The 24,410-nt window shown below is 39.3% G+C and overlaps 1 protein-coding gene and 1 long non-coding RNA gene across 11 annotated transcripts in view; both read right to left on the bottom strand.

The window, feature by feature from the left end:
- bcas3 (BCAS3 microtubule associated cell migration factor) overlaps window positions 1-24,410 on the bottom strand; it is a 482,251-nt gene that overhangs the window by 444,163 nt on the left and 13,678 nt on the right. For all 10 annotated transcript variants that reach the window (XR_015087344.1, XR_015087345.1, XM_086034860.1 and 7 more), the window contains exons 4-5: window positions 15,149-15,224; window positions 12,436-12,542 (exon numbers count right to left, since the gene is read on the bottom strand). Coding sequence is in view for 8 of the 10 variants with exons in the window: in XM_086034860.1 (XP_085890986.1) it covers window positions 12,436-12,542; window positions 15,149-15,224 (183 nt within the window). In the remaining 2 variants the exon portion in view is untranslated. The remainder of the gene's footprint in view (window positions 1-12,435; window positions 12,543-15,148; window positions 15,225-24,410) is intronic.
- LOC147145396 (uncharacterized) lies at window positions 604-5,836 on the bottom strand. The gene is made up of 4 exons (XR_015087346.1): window positions 4,100-5,836; window positions 1,422-1,507; window positions 1,274-1,328; window positions 604-1,164 (listed from the first exon to the last, which is right to left on the bottom strand). It is a non-coding gene; the product is annotated as an uncharacterized LOC147145396 (long non-coding RNA).

Below are 24,410 nucleotides of genomic sequence, written 5' to 3'. Positions count from 1 at the left end.
GCTAGGGGAGATAAAATGAAAATTTTACACATTCAATATGCAATGTATTTATGAAGAAAAAAAAAAAAAAGATTCAATGCGAGCAGATTGATCAGCGGGTGATCAGAAAAATAAAGTGCTTGACCTCATTACGGTTATGTATGATGCATATTTTAATTTGTTATTCAACAAGCAAAATAGTGGTGATCATAAATGCCTACTACACTGTAAAATATAATACTTTGACTTTACTCAAAAAAAATATGCAAAGTCATTGCCTCAAAAAAAGTAATTCACTTGAACTTAAATTAGATTTCACCAAATTATTCGTTGTGAGTAAGCAGGACTTAAATAAATTAAGTTAACTTAAGTTAACTAATATATTTTTAGTTTGCAGTACTCAATTTAACTTAAATTAATTAGTATCACAACTTATTTATTCTGAGTTTGCTTTACTCAATTAACATTGTATTTATTTATCAATCCATTTTAGTAACTCTAACTTCACTTTTTTTTTCACCTATATCAATTCTACAATATACAATAGGCTGATTAAAGATTATTAAAGACAATCTAATCATTATACCTGTAATGAGCCCCAAAAAACGACTGCAGAACAGTGTATTAACCATTAACATTTATTTGCAGTGTATTTGTTTCATGTTTGTTAAATAGCGGTCATAAAATTAACATAGAATACATCACTGTCTCACAAACACCAACTGTCAATGAACAAATCACTCATACAAATACTATCAAAGTTACGCTTGAACATTAAACATTTGCTTGGAACATTAACGTTTTTTGTTCTTTGTTTTTTTTTCACAAAATCTGCAAAGTCTATATTTAGCAATTCAAACTGGCCCACGCCATTAGCTTGTTCTGCAGTGTAATTAATTTGGAAGGGAGGTTTTTGTTTCCCAATCCAAGCATCACTGCCTCAATGAATCGAAATGTGTTTCGCATGGACTTCGAGTAGTCTAAGTTAAGGGAATACATAAGTTCAAACAGAAGACAGTCTGCCTGGGAAAAGTCTCTGATATTCTCCATAACAGCACATCCCATTCAAGTATGATAGCAGTGGAGATGGGCTGGAGGTGCACTTGGACCCTGCTGCTGAGCATCTTCAATTACATTCAGAACCCCAAATGTGACTGAGGCAAGTGCTTCTTCTTTCGCTGTGTCCTGCAAAAAAGCACACAGGACTAGTTATTGAATGTGATATTCTTTTAGAGGAGGAAGAGAGAGAAATTGCTAAGATTTTAAAGTTGAACTCATTTTAAAGATTTTATACACAGTACTCTTGGTTGACAATGTCTTTTTTGGTTCATCCAAGGGGATTTGTTTAACTGTGTTGGGGAAAATAATTATAATTTAAATGAAATATGAAATACATAAACATGATTTATCAATAAACTGATATCAATGTTTTTTTTACTTACGAGGCAAGTATTGTAAACTTCAGTGGAGTGAGGAGAATTGGCAGGCCTTTGAGGACAACTGTCTGAAGTACTGTCACATCAGGCGACTGAAATTATAAAGAGAACAGATACAAGTCAAGAACTTTGTAGCATTTTGTGAATTTAGGAGAATATGCATAGTGTCCTGTATTAGGTCCCAACACTTGAGTGATATGCAAAGTACGTGAAACAGGCCTATGGTAATGAATCTTCCACAAACGCAACATTAATCAGAATGCCTTGTTTCAACTAGTGGGTCTGCATAGAACATCCATCCATCCATTATCGATACCGCTTATCCTCACAAGGGTCGCGGGGAGTGCTGGAGCCTATCCCAGCTGTCTTCGGGCAGTAGGCGGGGGACACCCTGAATTGGTTGCCAGCCAATCACAGGGCACACAGAGACAAACATCCGCACTAACAATTACACCTAGGGGCAAATTTAGACTTACCACGCATGTTTTTGGAATGTGGTAGGAAACCGGAGTACCTGGAAAAAACCCATGCCGGCACGGGGAGAACATGCAAACTCCACACAGGGAGGCCGGAGCCGGGATTGAACCCACGACCTCTGAACTGTGAGGTGGACGTGCTAACCAGTCGACCACCGTGCCACCTACATAGAACATTTTCTTGAAAAAAAAAAAAAAAAATGGGTGGACTTCCCCTTTAAGATTTAGATTGATACTACAAAAGTAATGTCAAAGTAAATAAGTACATTTGTTTTAGGTGAATATTTGTAATCAATATGTGCAATCATGAGGAACTGATGGTGTAGTGTTACACTTACCTGAGTTGTGTGCCGGCAGCATGGGATCGGTTCCCACTCAGTGACTGTGTTTGTGTGTGCCCCGTGACTGGCTGGCGACCAGTTTAGGGTATACTCAGCCTTTCGCCCATTGTCAGCAGGGATAGGCTCCAGCTCCTCCCCGCGACCCTGTACAGGATAAGCGGTGTGGAAGATGACACACATGACATGATGTGCAATCATTTTTTCAACAGCCCCCCCGCCCAAAGAAACCCTGCAATGAATGAATTTTAGACCCCAAATTACAATGTATAGTGTGTTTGTTTATCAACCCTTCAAGCGCCATGATTAAAAAAAAAAAATTGATATCACAAATTCAAAAGGCTGCAACTTTTGAAACTTTAAAGTGGTGACGGATAAAACTATTCCATAAATCTGTAGATGGACATTGATTGATCACTTTCTAAGATCTTGTGGGCACATTTGGTTGATTTGTGACGAGGCTCCACAATTCACTCTACTGTGCAAGAAATACAGGAAATCAGCAAGCTCAGACAATGTTAGGTGCCTGTTAATAGCCGACAAGTTTAAGCGTCAGATTCAATCCGTCCCATCTCCCACACAAAACCAACCAGAGTAACCGACGCTGCTCTAATAAGGGAAAAGCAAAAATATTTACAATTAAAACAGCGTTTAATTCAGTGACGTACTCGTAAAATAGTGCGACTTTTGGTGGTTAAAGGGATGGACAAGCATTGAGCAGTCCTAGTTCGGAGAAACCAAGCTATCAAGTTAAATGAATACTCCAACGGTTAATTGGAATTTCGCAATTATTTTCACAATGAGAAAACATTAACGGTCGCTTTTGTGTGCCTGTCCATACAGTATGCGACAAAGTGACTTTTGAGGAGTCCGGCGCCATTATTGCTGAGTACATCATGTATTCATGCCACTTAAGTCCTTAAGCGCGAAACCACAACAACAACAACAAGAGCAACAACAACACCTATTCATAAAATAGTTTACTTACCAAGTAACACTGGTTCAGACGAAAGGGTCCGCTTCCAGTTTACAGGTTCCATTAAATTCCACCGTGGATTTTCCAATGAGTCGAGAGAGGCGTATGTATGTCCGTACGAAATGGTGCAGGTCTGCACATGTCTGGAAGAACCCGCAAAGGACCCTGGGACAATAACTTGTTCAATCTAATTTAACTGGACTCGGTTACATTAAGTTAAGCATGTTCCCCAACCCAAAAGTTCTACTTACTTATTCAAGATTAGTGTTCATAACAAGTTAATGATTTTTGAGTTCGGTTCACTAATAATTTTCTATTAATTAGAATTTTAGTTTTTACATTGTAGTAGTAACCTCAATTCCATTGAAAAGAAATACTCAATAATGGCCTGGCGCGTCGCAACATTAGCATAGCATATAGCATAGCAGCATAGCTTAGCTCGTCTACATGAAGTGAGTTACTCGCTTATCAAGGCCAATAAAGATTGAAATACGGGTCTCCCGATCACTTCTACTGACCCCAACAGCCGTCCCCGTCGCCACGATACGTATATATGATGGTTTTTATTCACTTTTCAACATCGTGTCTAATCGCTCCCTTTCGCTGGACCCCGTCTTTAGCTGGCAATCAAAATCCAGGGTAGGAGGGACTTCCGGTTGCAAGTCGATCTCTATGGCAGATTTTCTCAAAATAACAATTGAAGAGAAAATACTGCAAATGTTCAAAGCAATAATATGATGTTTTAATCAATTATATTTTTCAATTTTATATTTTTAACCCTTTTGTCGCAGGTTATCCAGATCGTCATATCCCACGCAGTAAATGCAACCTTTCAAATTAAAAGGATTCATTGTTGACAATAATCAACAATGTGTATACTATGTAGTATGTCACCAAGTTACGCCGTTGCTTGCTTCAGGTCACTTCAAAGCTTTTTGGCAGTCAACCTGTTTTATTTTGAAATATGGAAGAAAGGTGTTCCGGTTAGATTTTATATAAATAGCTTGCACACATGCAACTGAAATTCGATTACACACTTACATGAACGTTCTCATACACACTAGTGAAATGGCCGTGCTCATAAACACAAATGAAAAGCTTTCATACACTATAGTGAAATGCTTTCACAAACACAAGTGAAACACTTTCATACACTAAAGCGAAATGCTTTCATACACACAAGTGAAACGCTTTTATACACGCAAGTGAAATGCTTTCATACACACAAGCGAAACGCTTTCATACATGCAAGCGGAATGCTATCATACACACAAGTGAAACGCTTTCATACACACTAGTGAAATTTTTGTTGCTCATAAACACAAGTGAAATGCTTTCATACACACAAGTAAAAAAGCTTTCATACATACTTGTGAATTTTTTGTTGGTCTTAAGTAAAATACACACTAGTGAAATCCAGTAGACACAACAACAACAATAGATAGATTGAGGATAGTAATGAAGGATCTGAACCTATAAGAATGGCTTTATATTAGCCAACAGGTTAAACAAAAACCAAATTGGGAATTACACATTGCATAATCAGTTCAAAGTCAGCGTGTCCTGATCTGAGCACGGGACTAGCTGGTGAAGATCAGCCCCATAGGCAGGGCCAGTCAGGGAGGAGACCAACCCACATTATGTTTAGATTTTGAAGACAGTATAAATGTGAGGGCTGCATGTTAGACCACACCCCTTTTCTGCCCTCGCTCGGGTAAGAGCATTTGCGAGGATGGGAAAGCTGCCCAGATCTGATCATTGTATGATTCCTGAATTTCAGAGATGCTTAAGAAAACAGATGAGAAAATGCAATCGATTTGTGTGAGTCTTTATTTATATTGGATACCTTCTTGAAAGATAAAACGAACACGCATTGAGTAATTAGTTGTTTTCTAAATTGCTAATTGCTTTCTTTTAAATAGTTTTTAAGCGAGTTCAAGGATATATCCCTAATACCATAACGCTCCAATTTGCTGATTAATATATCCCTGATTTATAGTATCAAATGATCTATAAAATCAGTAATTTCTTGAGTAAGTTCTGTTAAAGCTGATGCAGTTGACCGATTTCCTCTAAATCCGTATTGACTATCAGAGAGTAGTTTGTTTTTCTATGAATGCATCTAATCTATTACTGAAAGGTTTTTCAAGAATGTTGGAGAATTGTGGTAGAAAGGAGACAGGCCTGTAGTTTGTGAAGTTTTGTTTGTCACCAGTTTTGTAAATTGGAGTGATTTCTGCAATTTTCATTTTATTTGGAAATTGCCCACTCTCAAATGATAAATTTGCAATATACGTTAATGGTTTAGATATTCCCAGGATGACCTTTTTTAATATTTTCATATCAATTTTGTAACAGTCAGATGTTTTATCTTTGCAGCTGTTGACAACATTGATTACTTATTTTTCTTCGACCGGTTTGAGAGACATTGAACTCGAGTTTCTTGAAGTTCAATAAGGTGATGTCGTTCATGTTAGAGTAATTTAAAAAATAAAAAAACAATTAAAAAAGAAAATCGGCTTTGTTGTGATACTTCCTAATGTTACTATCCTCAATCTATCAATCCTCAATCTATCTATTGTTGTTGTATCTACTGCATTTCAATAGTGTGTATTTTACTTGTGTTTATGAGCAACAAAAAGCAAGCAACGGCGTAACTTGGTGACATACTTCATAGTATACACATGATAATAATCCACAGAGTTTTCATATGCTTGTTGATTATTGTCTTAAATTAACAATTTTGCTTATTGAGTTAATATGAATGCTTTTAATTTGAAAGGTCGCATTTACTGCGTGGGATATGACAATCTGGGTAACCTGCGACAAAAGGGTTAAAAATGTAAAATTGAAAAATATAATTGATTAAAACACCATTTTATTGCTTTGAACATTTGCAGCATTTTCTCTTCAATTGTTATTTTGAGAAAATCTGGCATAGAGATCGACTCGGAACCGGAAGTCCCTCCTATCCTGGATTTTGATTGCCAGCTGAAGACGGGGTCCAGCGAAAGGGAGCAATTAGATGTTAAAAAAGTTAATAAAAAACATGGTATATACGTATCATGGCGACGGGGACAGCTGTTGGGGTCAGGAGAAGTGATCAGGAGACCCGTATTTCGATCTTTATTGGCCTGGGTAAGCGAGTAACTCACTTCATGCTGCTATGCTATATGCTATGCTAATTGCGCGACTCGCCAGGCCATTATTGAGCATTTCTTTTCAACGGAATTGGGATTACTACTAGAAGGCATTTATGATCACCACTATTTTGCTTGTTGAATAACAAATGAAAATATGCATCATACATAATCCTAATGAGGTCAAGCACTATATTTTTCTGATCACACGCTGATCAATCTGCTTGCATTGAATCTTTTTTTTTTTCATAAATACATTGTATATTGAATGTGTAAAATTGTATTTTATCTCCCCTGCATTATTTTCACTTGTATCTGTTTAATGTGATTTACCCTTGTCTTGTATATTACATCCATCCAACCAATATCCGAGCTGCCTATCCCCCTGAGGGCCGTGGTCGTGCTGAAGTCTATCCCGACCGAAAACTGGAGGCCTCGGAGAAAACCCACGCAGGCACGGGCAGAACTCGGAAAGGCAGAAAGGCCGGAGCCCGGAATCGATTCTTGGACCTCTGCACTGTGAGGTGGATGGGCTAGCCAGATGATCACCGTGTCGCATTTCCGCCCATCCATTATATGAAATAAATTATAAAAAATAAAAAAATGTGTAGGATTTATTTTTATTGTCCAAGTGTTTATGGCATTGTTTTCAACAGTATGTACAAAATCATTTTATACGTGTCATTGAGAGCGTTTCACCTGTGTTTATGACCAACAAACATTTCAGTTGTGTTTATGAGAGCGTTTCAGTAGTGTGTATGAGTGCATCTCACCTGTGTTTATGAGCAACAAAAATTTCAGTAGTGTTTATGGATGTTTCACTAGCGTGTATGAGTGCATTTCAGTAGTGTTTATGAGAGCGTTTCACTTGCGTGTATGAAAGCGTTTCACTTGTGTGTATGAAAGCATTTCACTAGTGCATATGAGTGCATTTCAGTAGTGTTTATGAGAGCGTTTCACTATAGTGTATGAAAGCATTTCACTAGCGTGTATGAAAGCATTTCATTAGCGTGTATGAAAGCATTTCACTAGCGTGTGTGAGTGTATTCCAGTAGTGTTTATGAGCAACAGAATGTTCAGTAGTGTGTATGAGAGCATTTCACTATAGTGTATGAAAGCATTTCACCTGTGCTCATGAGCAACAAAATTTTCAGTAGAGTGTATGGAAGCGTTTCACTTGTGTGTATGAAAGCATTTCACCTGTGCTCAAGAGCAACAAAATTTTCAGTAGTGTGTATGAGAGCGTTTCACTTGTGTGTATGAAAGCATTTCACACTTTTAATATAAGTAAAAATATAATCCATAATATATTAAAACAATATAAATATAGTATAACATATTTATTGTAATATAATTTATTTGACTTTTTCACAATAAATGTTCTCAAAATTACAGTACAGTCAGTTAATCTAATCTTTATTCAATCAATGTAGCTTTGCTCACAAAATAGTTTGCTGCTATATGCAATGTGAATTTAAGAAATTAAATATGTTGATTACATATTTTTTTTAAAACTAAAGAAAACCAGTATCTCATTTGTGATATTGACTTCTGTAAGTTTACCTGTCTTGCGGAATTGTACTTAAAATAAAGAACTTTATTGAGCTGATTGTTAATAATTTACCATTCAATATAGTGTAAAATACAGTTGTTTTCCCTTTAGTAATACAAAGTATGAAATCTGTAAAACTGTGATGTTGAATGTGATGCGGTTGAAAGTTTTGACGCACCCAACGTTAGTGCTGGTGCAACCAAGAAAAATAGTTGGGCGTATCAGTGCAAAAAGTTAGTCTAGAGCCCTGTTATTACGGAGATACTAAGCCATTTATAAATATAGTACATATTTGACCACTTCACATAAAAAAATGCAACCCACAAATAAGTTCAAGAATCTCACAGCACCGAAGACATTTTGATAATTTTTTAGTACTGTCTATCGGGTGTGTTCATTATCAGCTGTGCATATGTCGTGTTGCAGAATCCTTGAACGAGTTATTGAAACCCTATGGTTGCCTGATGTTCATGTTATTTGTCTCTGAATGACATGATATTTTTTTCTTTCTTGGCCGCTGTATCATCATTGTGTATTTTTTTTTTAAATAAGCCCTGTTGTTAAAAAAGAAAAAAAAATCGCTGACTACCTTCACATTAGAAAAGCACTTCCAGTCTTTTTTTTACCAACCATGACAGAAGAGAGCAAAAGAATGTTGAATGACGACAAAATCAATGTGAAAAGGGCTGTTTGCAACTGATGTTAACATTAAAAGTAAAGGAATGATACATAGCCAATTAAAGAGTATGTATAACAATTTGCCGAACAATTAGTATAGCCTGGTCACTGATTACAATATTATAAAACTAACCCACTCTTCATAGCTTTTTTAACCAATAGGTATAAACGGATTTCTGCTTTACATAGAATGTTTTGTCCTTTAAAAAGTGACATTTCCACAGGGGCTGCTTCTATTAATGTGTGCAGCAAGATATTGGCGATCTTGTACCAGTCTGTGGTTTCAACTAGAGCCATCTACTTTGCTGTTGTCTGCTTGGAGAGCAGCATCAGTACCATGCCAGGAACACCAAGTGGATTAATAAATTTATTAAGAAGGCTGGTGACAGCAAGGGACTGAAGATGGAGACGTTTGAGTCAGTGAGGGATTGGGGTTCACTGAGACTCAGCAGCAGCAGAAGAGCTCTTTTTCAAAAGACACATTCATGTTCACAACCGTAAACAACTTTTTGGATCATCTTTAACACCATTCAGCACTCTCTAGATTGGTACTCATTGTTCAAATGGTTATGTGAGTATTTTTAGCGCATTTGCTGTACATTTCATTTTTAAAATTATTTTCAAGTTTTAATGTGCAATATGCAAATGTTATGCATATCAACAGATATCTCATACACACATATTATGTGAATTATAATTATTCAGTATTCATTATAAAGAACGGCTGACAACGTTGTATTATATTACAGGAGCATAATTCAATTATATTGATTACTTATCATAATCCAACATGTAAGATATTAATCTTCAGTTTTTTTCTTGTTGAGATCGCATTTAAATCTATTTTAATTCCGCCTCAAAACTGCTTTGTTTTTTGTTTCAATCCACTGAACAGTATCATCTTTCCATCTATCTATTGCTTGTTAAGCGGCTGACAGTGCCATCTACTGGGAGAAAATCTGAATTGCAGGGTATATTTTTAAGCACTGGTCATGTGAATGTGCAGTGTAAATGATTGTGTGATGAAGCAAATTATACTGAAAAAATGAAATAGTTGCGATGCATACAACTTGTCTGTGACCAAAATCCTGGACATCAATACTAGGTCTGTCAACTGCTGTTCACAGCAGAATTTTGGACCAACTGGAGACGTTTGAGGGAGGACTGGCTGACTCCGAAATAAAGTGCATTGCAGTAATCTAGCCGAGATGTAACAAAGGCATGGACGACTGTTTCTAAGTGCTGATGGGAAAGGAGGGGCTTTACCTTAGCCAGCTGTCTAAGGTGAAAGAAGCTCGATCTTACAACAGCGCTGATTTGCTGATCCAATTTAAGATCACTGACCATTTTAAAACCCAAGTTGGAGACTGTTGGCTTTAGATATGAAGCCAGGGGGCCCAGGACAACAGGGTGGGATGGAGACAAGCCGCTGGGACCGAACACCATAACGTCTGTTTTCTTTTCATTGAAATTTAGGAAATTTAGTGACATGATATTTACTTTGAAGTGGAAGTCAACCCAAACATATTTTTTTCAAGAATATGTACTATGCTAGCCCACTAGTTGAAACAAGGCATTCTGATTAATATTATGTTTGTGGAATATGAGTTTAGTAGCAAAATCCACCCGTTTTTAGCCATCCCAGAGAGAGGCAATTTTGTCAATTCTGTCGACTGAATATTACATCACAGATGCTCAGGGCTCAGATATCGACCAATCATGGCTCAGCTTCAGAAAACAAATGTGCTGTGATTGGTCGTTACCTGAGCCCTGAGCAACTGTGATGTCATTTTCATTCGACAGAAGTGACAAAATGACCACCCCCAGAGATTGCTAAAAACGGGTGGATTAACTCTTATTCCACAAACACAGTAATTATCAGGATGACTTGTTTCAACTTGTTTCAACTAGTAGGCCGCATAGAACATATTCTTGAAAAAAATATGTTTGGTTTGACTTCCTCTCTAAATGACTAACACACTCAAAAATATTTGGGAGGAAGTGAAATACAGTGCTCTCCATAATTACTGGCACCCATATTGGTTAATATGTTTTAAAACCCATGAAAAAATACTATCAACTATATAGAACTAGATAATATTAATATATCAAACTGAAAATTGTAGAAATGGTTCAACAGACACCGAATCAAACACATGCCATGGCTTTCTCAGTCCTCAGATGTCAACCCCATTCTAAAGAGGAGAGTGCAGAGGAGAGGACCCAGATCACTGGATGATTCAGAGAGATTTTGTAAAGAGGAATGGTTGAAGATCCTGCTGTTTGTATTCTTCCATCTTGTGAAACATGATAGGAGATTAGGTGCTATTTCGTTAGCAAAAGTGGGTTGTACTAAGAAATATTAAATTCAGGTGTGCTAATAATTGTGGTACACATGATTTGATGTAAAATACTTATTTTTTAACGTGGGATTTTTGTCCCAGTGAATAAATACACTTAAATTAAATGTTGGACGTTCTTCTTTTTTATTTGTAAGTTTTAAGGCCATTTAATGATTTATAGACAAATAGCAGAATCTTAAATTGAACTCTAAAATGCACTGAGAGTGCATTTTAGGGAGGCCAGGGTGGCCAGAATTGGTGTCATGTGCTCCATCTTCCGAGCTCCGGTTAGTAGGCGGGCAGCAGCATTTTGGACCAACTGGATACGTTTGAGAGAGGACTGGCTGACTCCAAAATAAAGTGCAACACAGTAATCTAGCCGAGATGTAACAAAGGCATGGATGACTGTTTCTAAGTGCTGATGGGAAAGGTGGGGCTTTACCTTAGCCAGCTGTCTAAGATGAAAGAAGCTGGACTTTACACCAGTGCTGATTTGCTGGTCCAATTTAAGGTCACCTTCCATTTTAAACCCCAAGTTCAAGACTGTTGGATTTGGATATGAAGCCAGGGGGCCCGGGTCAACAAGGTGGGATGTAGATGAGCCGCTCGGACCGAACACCATAACTTCTGTTTTCTTTTCATTGAAATTTAAGAAATTCAGTGACATCCAGTCTTTGATGTCCTCTAGGCAGGACAAAAGTGGTCTTAAGGAGGGAGCCTCTTTTTTGCTAAGCGGAACATAGATTTGACAGTCGTGCGCATAGCAGTGGAAGGAAATGCTGTGTTTTCTAAGGATGGAACCCAGGGGCAGCAAATACAGTGAGAACAGCAATGGCCCCAAAATAGAACCCTGTGGAACACCATACGATAGAAGGGCAGAGCGGGACTCAGAGGAACCTAGGCTAAGAAAAAGTCCTGCCACCCAAATAGGATCTAAACCACTCTCGAGCGCATCCACTAATGCACACTTGGTGTGCAAGCGAGTCAAAAGAATACTGTGGTCTACCGTATCAAAAGCTGCAGTCAAATCCAACAAAACGAGACATACGTGGTCTCCAGTGTCATTTGCCAGGAGGATGTCATTGAAAACACGTAGCAGGGCTGACTCTGTGCTATGCATCTTCTTGAAGCCTGACTGGAAAACGTCCATGACATTGTGTTTATGAACTTAGCTGTGAGTGCACCACTTTTTCCAGCATTTTAGACATAAAAGGCAGCTTGGAAATGGGTCTAAAATTCAAAATTAAAAAACAATCGTCCATTTGGCCGATTATTTTGGCCAATGTTTAAAGGGCTGTAGCCAGCCGATTTAATAGGTTGGCCGTTTAATCGGTCGGGCTCTATTCAAAAATACATCTGTGCATTAATGATCTAGAGCTGTATACTATATTTAATTTTGAGACTTGTTGTGAATGGTTGCTTAACCGTTTTCATCCACAAATTGGATAAAAAGCATCAATTCACAAAGCAGATGGGACTTAAGTTTCCTAGTCAAACCAAATACAGTATGTTACTTACTGATACACTCCAAATCTGCATCCCATCAGCATAACCAATCATGAGACACAGAGGAGGATCAGTAGTGCCACTGTGTATCTCCATAAACTCAAGGTTGCGAGCAGAGTCTGCACAAATAGGATGGTTAGAGTACAGTTTAAGTACAGAAGCAGACAGTTACATTGTTGCCATAGTTTTTATTATTCATGTGAGTTCACATAATAATCAATAATCAATACAATTATTCTGTTACATCATTTTTTATGAAGCTGAACATATTCTGCTGTGTATACCCGATTTGCTTGGTAGTGTTTTTGTCTGTGAAAAACACACTTTCTTTCTATACTTTTAACGCATTGTTTTGTGCACCTTGTAGAAAATATCGCTGAGTAAACATTGCAGATTTATCTGAGAAAATAGGGCAAAAAAAACTGTGGTATAGTGGTGTGCAATCCATGGCTATCTACAAACCCAATTCCAATAAAGTTGGGACAGTATGTTCAACAAAAATAAAAACAGAATACAATGATTTGTAAATCATGTTCAACCAATATTTGGTTGAATATACTACAAAGACAATATATTTAATGCTAAAACTGCTCAACTTAAATTGTTTTTAGCAAATAATCATTCATTCATTCATTCATTATCCATACCGCTTATCCTCACAAGGGTCGCGGGCGTGCTGGAGCCTATCCCAGCTGTCTTTGGGCAGTAGGCGGGGGACACCCTGAATTGGTTGCCAGCCAATCGCAGGGCACACAGAGACAAACATCTGCACTCACAATCACACCTAGGGGCAAATTTAGACTTACCACGCATGTTTTTGGAATGTGGGAGGAAACCGGATTACCCGGAGAAAACCCACACAGGCACGGGGAGAACATGCAAACTCCACACAGGGAGGCCGGAGCCCGGATCGAACCCACGACCTCTGAACTGTGAGGCGGACGTGTTAACCAGTCGACCACCGTGTAGAATTTTATGGCTGCAACACGTTCCAGAAAAGCTGTGACAGGTGGCAAAAAAGACTGAGAAAGTTGAGGAATGCTCGTCAAACACCTGTTTGGAATATCCCTAAGGTGAACAGGCTAATTGGGAGCTGAATTGTTTAGTTATTCGCACGCAAAGATGGGGTCAGGTTCACCTCTTTGTGAACAATTGCGTGAGAAAATAGTCGGAACAGTTTAAAGACGGTGTTCCTAACATACAATTGCAAGGAATTTAGGGATTTCAAGCCAAACCCTCCCCCTTTCAATAATATCTGTCGTGACCATCGTGGACGTCGTGGACGTCGTGGACGTCGTGGACGTCGTGGCGGATGAAGATGTACTTAGCTGACGGTAAGTCTGGGGGTACATAGCACTGTGGCGAGACAAAAACATCAGGAAACCCAGGCCGGGACTGATGAGAGGCTGCAGACCAGGGGGATACGGCATCCGGGAGGAAATCCTCCGGGACACGGAGTGGGCTGACCGTAAACCAGTTCAGCAAATGAGGTCTGAAGGTCCTCCCTAAGCACAGAACAGAGACTATCATGACCCACAGGAGACGGTCAGCCCAGTTCCTGCCCGTGAAGCTGGCCCACAGAGCAACTTTCATAGAACAATGAAACCGCTCACAGAGCCCGTTGCCTTTTTGGTAATGCTGTTTTGTGGTGAATCTTCACCCCTAGACCCTCAACGATTGCCGTCCAGAGCTCTGATGTGAACTGCAGTGCCCTATCAGAGGTGAAGTCAGCTGGCGTGCCAAAGTGGGCAAGGACGCGATGAACGCCCAGGCCACCTCAGCTGAGGTCGTAGATGACACAGGAACAACCTCTGGCCACCTGTTGGTCCTGTCTACTGTGGTGAGTAGGTGAGTGAAACCACAGGGGTCCCACCAGGTCCACGTTCACATGGTCAACATTTTCTGGCACTAGCGGTACCAATGGGGCTCTGGTATGGCGTTGTACCTTGACGCGCTGGCATGCCATGCGGGAGGCAGCCCACGTATCGACATGTTTCCTGAGGCCTGGTCACACCAACTTGGCCCCCACCAGCTTAGTGGAGGCCTTCACACCCAGGTGGAAAAAGGCCGTGGATGTTGTCAAAAACACTGCGCTGCCAGCCCGCATGCACCATGGGGGGCAGTTGGCCGGTGGAGACATCACAGAGGAGTGTGACGTTGGCATCATCAAATGTGATGTCCTCGAGGTGCAGTCCAGTGGGGGCCGTGCAATGGGCAGGGAGCCGACGTAGAGGCAATCGGCAATGTAGTTGTACTTGCCAGATTTATGTAGTGAACTAGAAAATGGCAGTGGACATGGCAAATGTCAGCGGCTTGTGGTAGACGAAGACAGTGAACTGGGGGCCCTCTAAGAGAAATCTGAAGTGTCCGCGGGCAAGGAAGAGGCCTAGGTGCTCTCTGTCAAGAGTGCTACACTTCCTCTCGTTTTCACAGACACGACTATACCATTGTTTCTTGTTCAAGCACTCTTTTCTGAAATGTAGACAGATCTGAAATGTAGACTCAGCAAGAATTTCCACACGATGAACAAAAAACAAAGCATAAAAAGCAAGTGCGAAAGACCAAAAACACTACCAAGCAAATCAGGTAAAAACAGGAGATTATGTTCAGTTACATAATAAATGAGTCTTACTAGAAAATTGTGTTAATTAGCATGTGAACTCAAATGAATTCTAAACAATGGCAACAGCAGCATTTTTTTCATACAGTGAAGTTGTTTACTTACCATTGACGTCAGCCTTCTCAAAACGAACCCAAATGACTTTCTCTTTTTCATCAGGTTGCAGACCCCCAGAGTAAGCCTAGTTGAGAACACCAGAGTTTTACACAAAATAACATGACAGTTATGTGAATAATTTAGATTATATTACATTTTATTATCTGAACATTTATTTTATTCGCAACCAAAAACGGTAGTCTTAGCACCCATCACTCATCAACTACAGTATATCATAATAACACTGAGTGAAAATGACCTTGTGAATAAAAATATTTGAACCCAAAGTTATATTTCATATGGCCTTGAATGGGATGAACGGCGGTAAATATTTTTATCAGTTTGAGGGTAAAAAGGGGTCATTGTCTGGCCCTAAAGACTATGAAAACCCTTGGTTTGTGATATGGAAGTTTGGCTCCAGAATGTGAAACCTTCAACAAGGAGCAACTGCATAATATGGAAGAAAATTTGAATTCTTTATTATTTGGACATTTTTAGTTTGGTGTGTTCTCACGTTTATTGCCAGCAGTTTGGATTTTTTTTTTGAGGAACAAATTTTAAATATAGTCAATTGCTCTCTTCAGACGGGCGTCTTCCCCGCTGCCTTTAAAACGGCGGTGGTGAAGCCCCTTCTGAAGAAGAGCAATTCTGACCCGAGCGTTTTTAATAATTACAGACCTGTATCCAACTTACCGTTTTTAAGTAAGATTTTAGAAAAACTGTTTTTCATCCAGTTGAATCATTTTTTAAATACAAATAATATTTTGGAGAAATATCAATCTGGTTTTAGGATGAACCACAGTACGGAGACTGCTCTTTTAAGGATGTTAAATGATATTAGGTGCACTGCAGACGTGAGAAAACTCACAGTCTTGGTGCTACTGGATCTAAGCGCTGCTTTTGATACAGTAGATCACCAAATTTTATTAAATAGACTTAAAAATCTAGTGGGCATCTCTGGTACTGTTTTTAACTGGTTTTATTCCTATCTCACAGACCGATATTTCTTTGTAAGTATGGATACTTGTTCCTCCAAAACCCATGAAATTAAATGTGGGGTTCCCCAAGGTTCGATTTTAGGCCCCCTACTTTTTAATCTTTATATGCTTCCCCTCGGGGATGTCATCAAGGGACACGGCATCAGCTTTCACAGCTATGCTGATGACACGCAGCTGTATATTGCCGTGTCTCCTGATGACACAGGACCCATTGATACCCTTTTAAATTGCATTTTAGATATCAAGTCATGGATGGCAGATAATTTCCTACAGCTCAATCAGGACAAAACTGAGGTTTTAGTTATCGGTCCCGAAGGTCAGAGAGAGAAGCTTTTACCAAAACTACACATTTTTAATCCCTCACATTGTGTGGAGAACCTTGGCGTCATTTTTGACTCTGAGCTCAGTTTTATTCCTCATATTAAAAATGTAACCAAGATTGTTTTTTATCACCTTAAGAATATCGCCAGAGTCCGCCCGTTTCTCTCTCAGGCTTACACGGAAGTGCTAATGCATGCTTTTATTTCCTGTCGTTTAGATTACTGTAATGCCCTGCTCTCTGGCCTCCCGAAAAAGAGCATTTCACCACTGCAACTACTGCAGAACTCAGCTGCTCGGGTGCTGACGAGAACCAGAGGGCGGGAGCACATTACGCCAGTTTTGAAATTGCTGCATTGGCTCCCTGTGTGTTTCAGGATCGCTTTTAAGGTACTTTTATTAGTTTATAAATGTGTTAATGGTCTTGGTCCATCTTATTTATCGGATTTGCTTTTATCATACCAACCCTCGCGGATCCTGAGGTCCTCTGGCGCCGGCCTTTTATTTATTCCAAGGGTGAGGACCAAAATGCATGGCGAGGCTGCATTCAGCCATTTTGGTCCTCACCTTTGGAATAGCCTGCCAGAGGACGTCAGGTCTGCAGAGACTGTTGATATTTTTAAGAGGAAGCTCAAGACACACCTTTTTAGTTTGGCTTTCAACAACTTTTAAATAATTTATCTTTTCTTTTAATTGAAGATTGTTTATTTATTTATTTATTTTTATTTATTTATTTATTTATTTTTTAAAATCTTATCTTACTGATTCTAGTTCTTAGACTATACTACTGTTCTGTCTTTTAGTTTTGTTGCTCTCTGCCGTTGTCAGCTTTTAGCTCCAGTGTTTCCTCATGGGGGAGCCTCCGCTTTGAGGGAGGGGTGGCTGCCCTTCCCGCGGGGGCTGTCATCGAAGGGACTCCTTGGGTCTGGGTGGCCGGCGGCCTCTACACTTTGTGTGGGGTCCGCCTGTCTAATCCAGGCCTCTATGGTGGTGGCGCCCCTGTGGCCGTGGGCTGTCATTCCCCTTGGGTACACTTTCCTCATATGGTTTCTCTGTGCCTTCTCATGTCTTTTTAACACATTTTATCAGGTTGTGCACTTTGTGTGGGTGTGTGTGAATGATTGCTGATGTACTAATGGATATCTGTCTTGGGTTTGTTGGGAGGGAGGGCATGAACGTTTTTTTTTTTTTTTTCTAATGATCTGTTTTGCTTTGAATGTTTTAAAGCACTTTGAGTTGCATTTTTATGTATGAAAAGTGCTATATAAATAAAATTTGATTGATTGATTGAGATATTTAATGACTGTGAGTTAAAATGTGAACTGATCTTTAACTAAGTTCTTAAACTAATAATACCCCCAAAAATGTAGTTTCTGTGTAACAACTGTACACAACATCAAAACATTAAGTCAGGGAGGAAATGGTAAGTGGAACCTTTGGATTTAGCAACTGGTTGTGCCTCCTTTGACATCAATAACCTCAAGCAAATCAAACATTTTCTGCAGATCAAACTTGCACAACAATCAGGCGGAACATTAGACCATACCTCTTTACGAAACTGATTCAGATCTACAATATCATTGTGATCTGCAGTGTGAATCGCGCTCTTAAAACATGGCAAAAGTACTCTTTTCTATTTTAACAAAAATTGTTGCAGAAAAGAGAAAAATTGAGAAAAAAAAGACAAGAATGGCATACATGCGCCAAGATGACGTCGCAGTTTACAGCTATTCTCTTCGGTTCTCTTTTTGGACTATTTCATTGCTTGTTTAAGTATTATCGGTTCTGCAAACATTCGCTACGCCCGCCAGGAATTTAAAGAGCCCGCCGAATGACATAGGATAATTGTTTCGAGTCCTAGAATTGACAGCGAGACCATCGTATCAAAACTGTATCTTTCCAATGCAAGATCTTTTACAATGGAGAGATTATAGCTATCTTGAAATCGCTATACATTCATTCAAACATGTCGATCTATGTGCACAAATCCACCACGAGGAATGATAAAATGAATCAATTTATCACGATGAAGCTGGCTGAGCTGAATATTAACCACACTACCAAACAAGTCCGTGTAAAGCTGAAGAAGCTAAATCAAGACTACAAAAAACTCAAGACCACAATAGCCGCAGTGGGAACGGTAGAAAAGTTAACAAATGGTACGAGCGACGATATGCCATCCTCCCCCACCGTCACCGCGTGGGGGACAAAGGACTCCGCAACCGCATACTGGAAGCCATGTGCGACGATTCAACAGCAATAGACAAAGGTAAATACAAAATAATATCATAAATACTTATTTAGGTCGTTGCCTTTTGTAGTGCTTCTCCTTTTTGTGGCATATTTTTCTTTTGTTTGACCAGCAACTTTCCTGCTAGCGTTACTTTACTGAGACTCATTTTTTAATTGTATTTTTTTAAAATATATATACAGTGATTATATACATATTTAATGATGTATACAGCTAGGGGTCTGTCCACATCGTAACTAAAAGGTTTACCTGCTTTGTCTCATCACATAAGTAGTCATAGAAACAGGTTACACACACGATAGGAAAACAAATAACTAAATATTAATTCGATTAAAATGCATTGGATGATGAATACAAACTGCAGATTAAAAAAAAATATATATATATATATATATATATATATATATATAATATATATATATATAATTTTAATAATTCAAGATGAAATACAATACATTGATTAGATCACTGGCCTATATTGTCAAACAGTGAACAATAACCTCTTGCCTGCATGTGTTTTACTTGTAGCTGGATCAATCAATCATTTGCTGTTACTCATTGGATGGACTTCTGACAGTTTCACATGACGGGACCAGTGAGAACTCTCCATCCACGAGTAGTAGCAGCACTTCTCGTTCAGCGTCTCCTGCCCTTCTTGCCCGTTCTGGTATATGGCCAATAAAATTAGAATTGTGTATTATATAGCAGTTTTTGCTAATTGTTTACTGTTACTCATCGTGTATTCTTATGCCTAGAGGTAAGCGGAGAGAACCTCTTCATGGATGCCTTAGAACGAATGAAGGAAAGAGGCCAGGCCATGTTCATGGAGGAAATGGACATGTGCAGGCAGGAGCTTCACGTCCTTGAGGAGTCTAGACGGCAGGAGCTCCGGAGCGCCAGACTGGAGCGAGGGATGATTCAGGAGAGCAAAGTGCAAGAAAGGGACTTCCAATTGAGCTTTCTGGCGGTGATTAGCAAATTGGTGGCCAAAATTGGCCAGAACCAATAATCATCTGGCTCATTGTCAGGCTTTTGCAAATCTTGCTGATGAGCTGATCATTTGAAACAGGTGTGTTGCCGTAGGGATAAACCTAAAACAGGCTGGATTCTGGCTTTTGAGGACCGGACTTGGCCACCCCTGTGCTACATGGTCATTCAGATTCTGTCCCCAGACTCTGTGCACTTCATGCTTGCAAGGCACTTTGTGCTTCGGGATTGTGGATTAACATCTCAGCCAACATGTTGTTAAATGTTTTAAGGCTCAGTATGTTTGTTTTTCGCTGTCCGCATCCAGTTTTTTCTCTTACGATCCAATGACAGCCTAATTTTATATATATATATATATATATATATATATATATATATATATATATATATATATATTTTTTTTTTTTTTTTTTTTTTTTAATACAAAATAAGTGCAAAAAATGTGGTGACACTTAGTAATGTGGCAACAATTTTTACTCACAAGAATAAAAAAAGAAATCACTGGAATACACGATATGAAGCGTAAAATAACAACAACAAAATTGCGCCACCCCCGCCAGCGTCCACCCACCCACGTAGATTTCAAGTCTGTGGGAAACACTGTGCATATAAAATGTGACCCGGCAGTGAATACTGGCTGTTTAAGAGCTGTGGGTTACTCTGTGGATCAAATATGGCTCAACGTGCTCCAAAACAGACAGATGGAGACACACACACATACACACACTAACACGCGCATCCGTATTCTCTTAATGTGATACACACACAAAGTACACAGAGGCCTACTTCACCCCACGTGAACGCAAACTTTCTTGCAGCATTTTGATACATTTTGAACAAAAATAAACATTGGCATACAGTGCTCAGCATAAATGAGTACACGCTCTTTGATAAGTACAATTTTAAACAATATCTCAATTAACACAAAAACAATTTGCAAAATTTTGCCAAGACCATGTTTAATACATCTGTTTATATACTTATAACATGAAATTAAGGTTATTAAAATAAATCAGATGACACGTTTTTCAGTTTTACTCAAATAAGGATGATGCAGAAATGAGTACAACCCACAACAAAAATTTCTACATCAAGTATTTTGTATAGCCTCCATGATTTTTAATGACAGCACTAAGTCTTCTAGGCATGCAATGGACATATTGGCAACATTTTGTTCCATCAATCGTTGTCCATTATTCAAGAATGATGGATGCTCGATGGAGGGTGATGCTCAACTTGTCTCTTCAAAAGTCCCCATAGGTTTTTAATTGGGTTCACATCAGGAGTCATGCTGGGCCACTGAATCACATTTAACCTGTTCTTCTTCAGAAATCCAACAGTGCCCTGAGATTTGTGTTTAAGATCATTGTCATGTTGGAAAAGTGCACGACGACCAAGGGCATGAAGTGATGGCAGCATCTTCTCTTTCAGTATGGAGCAATGCATCTGTGAATTCCTGATGCCATCAATGAAATGCAGCTCCCCAACACTAGCAGTTCTCTTGCAACCCCAAATGAGGACACTTACACCACCATGTTTCACTGTAGGCACAATGCATTTTTTCCTTGTATTCCTCACCTTTGCAAAGTCATACCCTTTTGAAGCCATCAGTTCCAAAAACATTTATATTGGTCTCATCACTGCAGAGTATAGAGTCCTAGTGGTCATTATCTTTGTCAACATGTGCCCTGGCAAATTTTTGGTGCACTTTTTTATGCCTGGGCTTTAGAAGAGGCTTCCTTGGTTTACGGCACCCATGCGTGCCATTCCTCTGCAGTGTATGTTATATTGTTTAATGGGAAAAAGTCACCCCAGTTTGGCTTTCTACTTACTTAGATAACTGCAGTGACCTTGCATGCCAATTTTTTTCAACCTTTCTCATCAGAAGACACTACTGTTGAGGTGTTAACTTCCGTTGATGACAGTTTTATCTTTTTAAAATGTTTGTACCATTTTTACGACAGTATTCTGACTGATAGGTAAAGCTTTGTTGATCTTTTTTCAGGATCCAATTTTTCATCCATCCATCCATTATCGATGCCGCTTATCCTCACAAGGGTCGCGGGGCGTGCTGGAGCCTATCCCAGCTGTCTTCAGGCAGCAGGCGGGGGACACCCTGAATTGGTTGCCAGCCAATCGCAGGGCACACAGAGACAAACATCCGCACTCACAATCACACCTAGGGGCAATTTAGAGAGTCCAATCAACTTACCATGCATGTTTTTGGAATGTGGGAGGAAACCGGAGTACCCGGAGAAAACCTGCGCAGGCACGGGGAGAACATGCAAACTCCATATAGGGAGGCCGGAGCCAGGATCGAACCCACGACCTCTGAACTGTGAGGCGGACGTGCTAACCAGTCGACCACCGTGCCGCCTCCAATTTTTCAGTGAAAAGAAATTATTTTCTTTCACAGGTATTGTGACATTTCTATTCCATGTGGTGCCATTGCTAGCAAAACGAAATGGGAAAGGGTTTTAAAACCCATTTATAGTCAACTGGCTGCTTGACACCTGCGTAATGAATAATTAGACTCATCTGTGGACATTTGTCTAGCTTTGCTCCAGAGTCTTTCAGGAGGGTCGTCCTCATTTTTGAATCACCCTAATTTGAATAAAGTTGAAAATGTTGTTCTCTAAGTTATTTTATTAACCTTACTTTCATGTTATAAATTAAACAGATGCAATATAAATTTAGTCTTGTCAACATTTTGGAAATTGTTTTTGTGTTTATTGACATATTGTTTAAAATGTTATTTTTTCGAAGGGGGTGTACCGTATTTTCCGGACTATACGTTGCTCCGGATTACAAGTCGCACCAGCCATAAAATGCATAATACAGAAGAAAAAAACATATATAAATTGCACTGGAGTATAAGTTGTATTTTGAGGAAATTGTGCATTTAGTACACATCATATCCACTGAGCTACAATGGTAACATTTAGCTAACATTCACACATGTAGCATACAAGAACATTACAGTAAGATAACTTTAAACTGACCAAAACGGTTGCAGATCGATTAAATAAGTCCTTTATTTATCCCCGACCATGTAGAATGTTTCCAAGTCTCCAAAAGTATTTTTGTATTCGGTCGTAATTCTGTCTTCGTCTCCTCTGCGCTCGGCTCCTCTGTGTGTGACTGCATGATGCAATACCCCAGCCAGAGGCAGGCAACTGCCTGTTTGTGGTTCATTCTTGTTCAACCATTGTCTGTAAGTAACTTATACAATTGTGTGTAATGAGCATGCAACATTTATATACGAGCTGAATTGTGGATGATGTGTGTTGTTGACTGAACATTCTAATAGCTATCGCTAATGCTAATCGCGATCGCTAATTGTTAGTATGTCTGCCTGTTTGTGGTTCATTTTTGTTCAACCATCGTCTAAAACTAACTTAGACAATTGTGTGTAATGACATTTATATACGAGCTGAATTGTGGATGATTGTAGGTTGTTACAATAACATGTGAAATGATACATAGGTAATTGTCATGGCTTGTCAGTGCCGACTTGTATTTATGATGTTTTGTCTCCCTCTGCAGGTGCTTTAGCGCTAAAGCGCCTGCAGAGGGAGGCAAAACATCATAAATACAAGTCAGCAAGAACAGGCCATGACAGTAATAATGTGTAAATAATTTCACACATAAGTCGCTCCAGAGTATAAGTCGCACCCCCGGCCAAACTATGAAAAAAAAAAGTAACTTATAGTGCGGAAAATACGGTACTCATTTATGCTGTGCACTGTATATAAGCAGGGTTTGGGTGAGATATCAGTTGCGTTCTGTTGGAGCTGCACTCTACATGAGCAAGAGGTGTACAGTTTATGAGGGGCTGGATCATATCTTTGGTCTTAGCGGTCAGTGATCCTGAAGACAGAAAGGAAAGCCAAGCTGAGGAGGATGTGGATGAGGTTCAGTATGACCCTGAACAAGACCACACATCTGATGAGGAAGACCCAGATGTCGGACGGAGATGCTGAAAGAGAGGTTTTCCAGTCAAGAAAATGTGACATTTCAGGGTCATCAAGTCCTTTTGAGACCCATTACAGGGCACCAGGGGGGAACAACCTCAAAATGACTCCAAGCCCTACTAGATATGCTATGTTGCATGCCCAAGTCATCAAGTCCATGTTTGAGCTGTCGGTTTCCACAACCTCTTCAGAAGATCCTGCTTGAGCTGACCAATATGGAGAGAAGAGTGTTTGGTGATAGCTGGATGGCATAGGAACTAGGCAGGGGATTCCAGGCTGAGCAAGAGAAACAGGTGCCAGTCCTGCCTCTACAACAAGGACAGGAAAACCAGCGCCACTAGCCACAAATGCAAGAAATACATTTGAGTGAAATGCATGGAGCACACTGTCTATAACCATAACATACTCTGATTCATGCATGTAAGTAACACACACACAAACACAGCCACGCACACCTGGCCTATACACACACACGCACACGATTTATAAGGTTCAGTTTATGGTTTAAATTTCATTTCCATTTGCAAGTCTGATTAAAATGAAGTTGTTTTTTATGAAAAATAATTTACTTTTTGTCCATCCTACCATAAATCTATATGGGTCAGTTTTGACCCCTAACACCACAGATGTCACTATTGTTAATAATTTGCAATGTAAAAATAAATACAATATTTTTTGGGGTATTGTTACTCTAATATTAGTTTAAGATGTGGATTTTATAACTATAAGAAAATAGAAGATTT

This window comes from Filicampus tigris, chromosome 7, assembly GCF_054856515.1.
Source record: "Filicampus tigris isolate MCC_2025a chromosome 7, RoL_Ftig_1.0, whole genome shotgun sequence".
Taxonomy (NCBI): Eukaryota; Metazoa; Chordata; class Actinopteri; order Syngnathiformes; family Syngnathidae; genus Filicampus; species Filicampus tigris.
The sequence above is the reverse complement of the archived record's forward strand: the minus strand, read 5'-3'. Positions and strand labels throughout refer to the sequence as shown.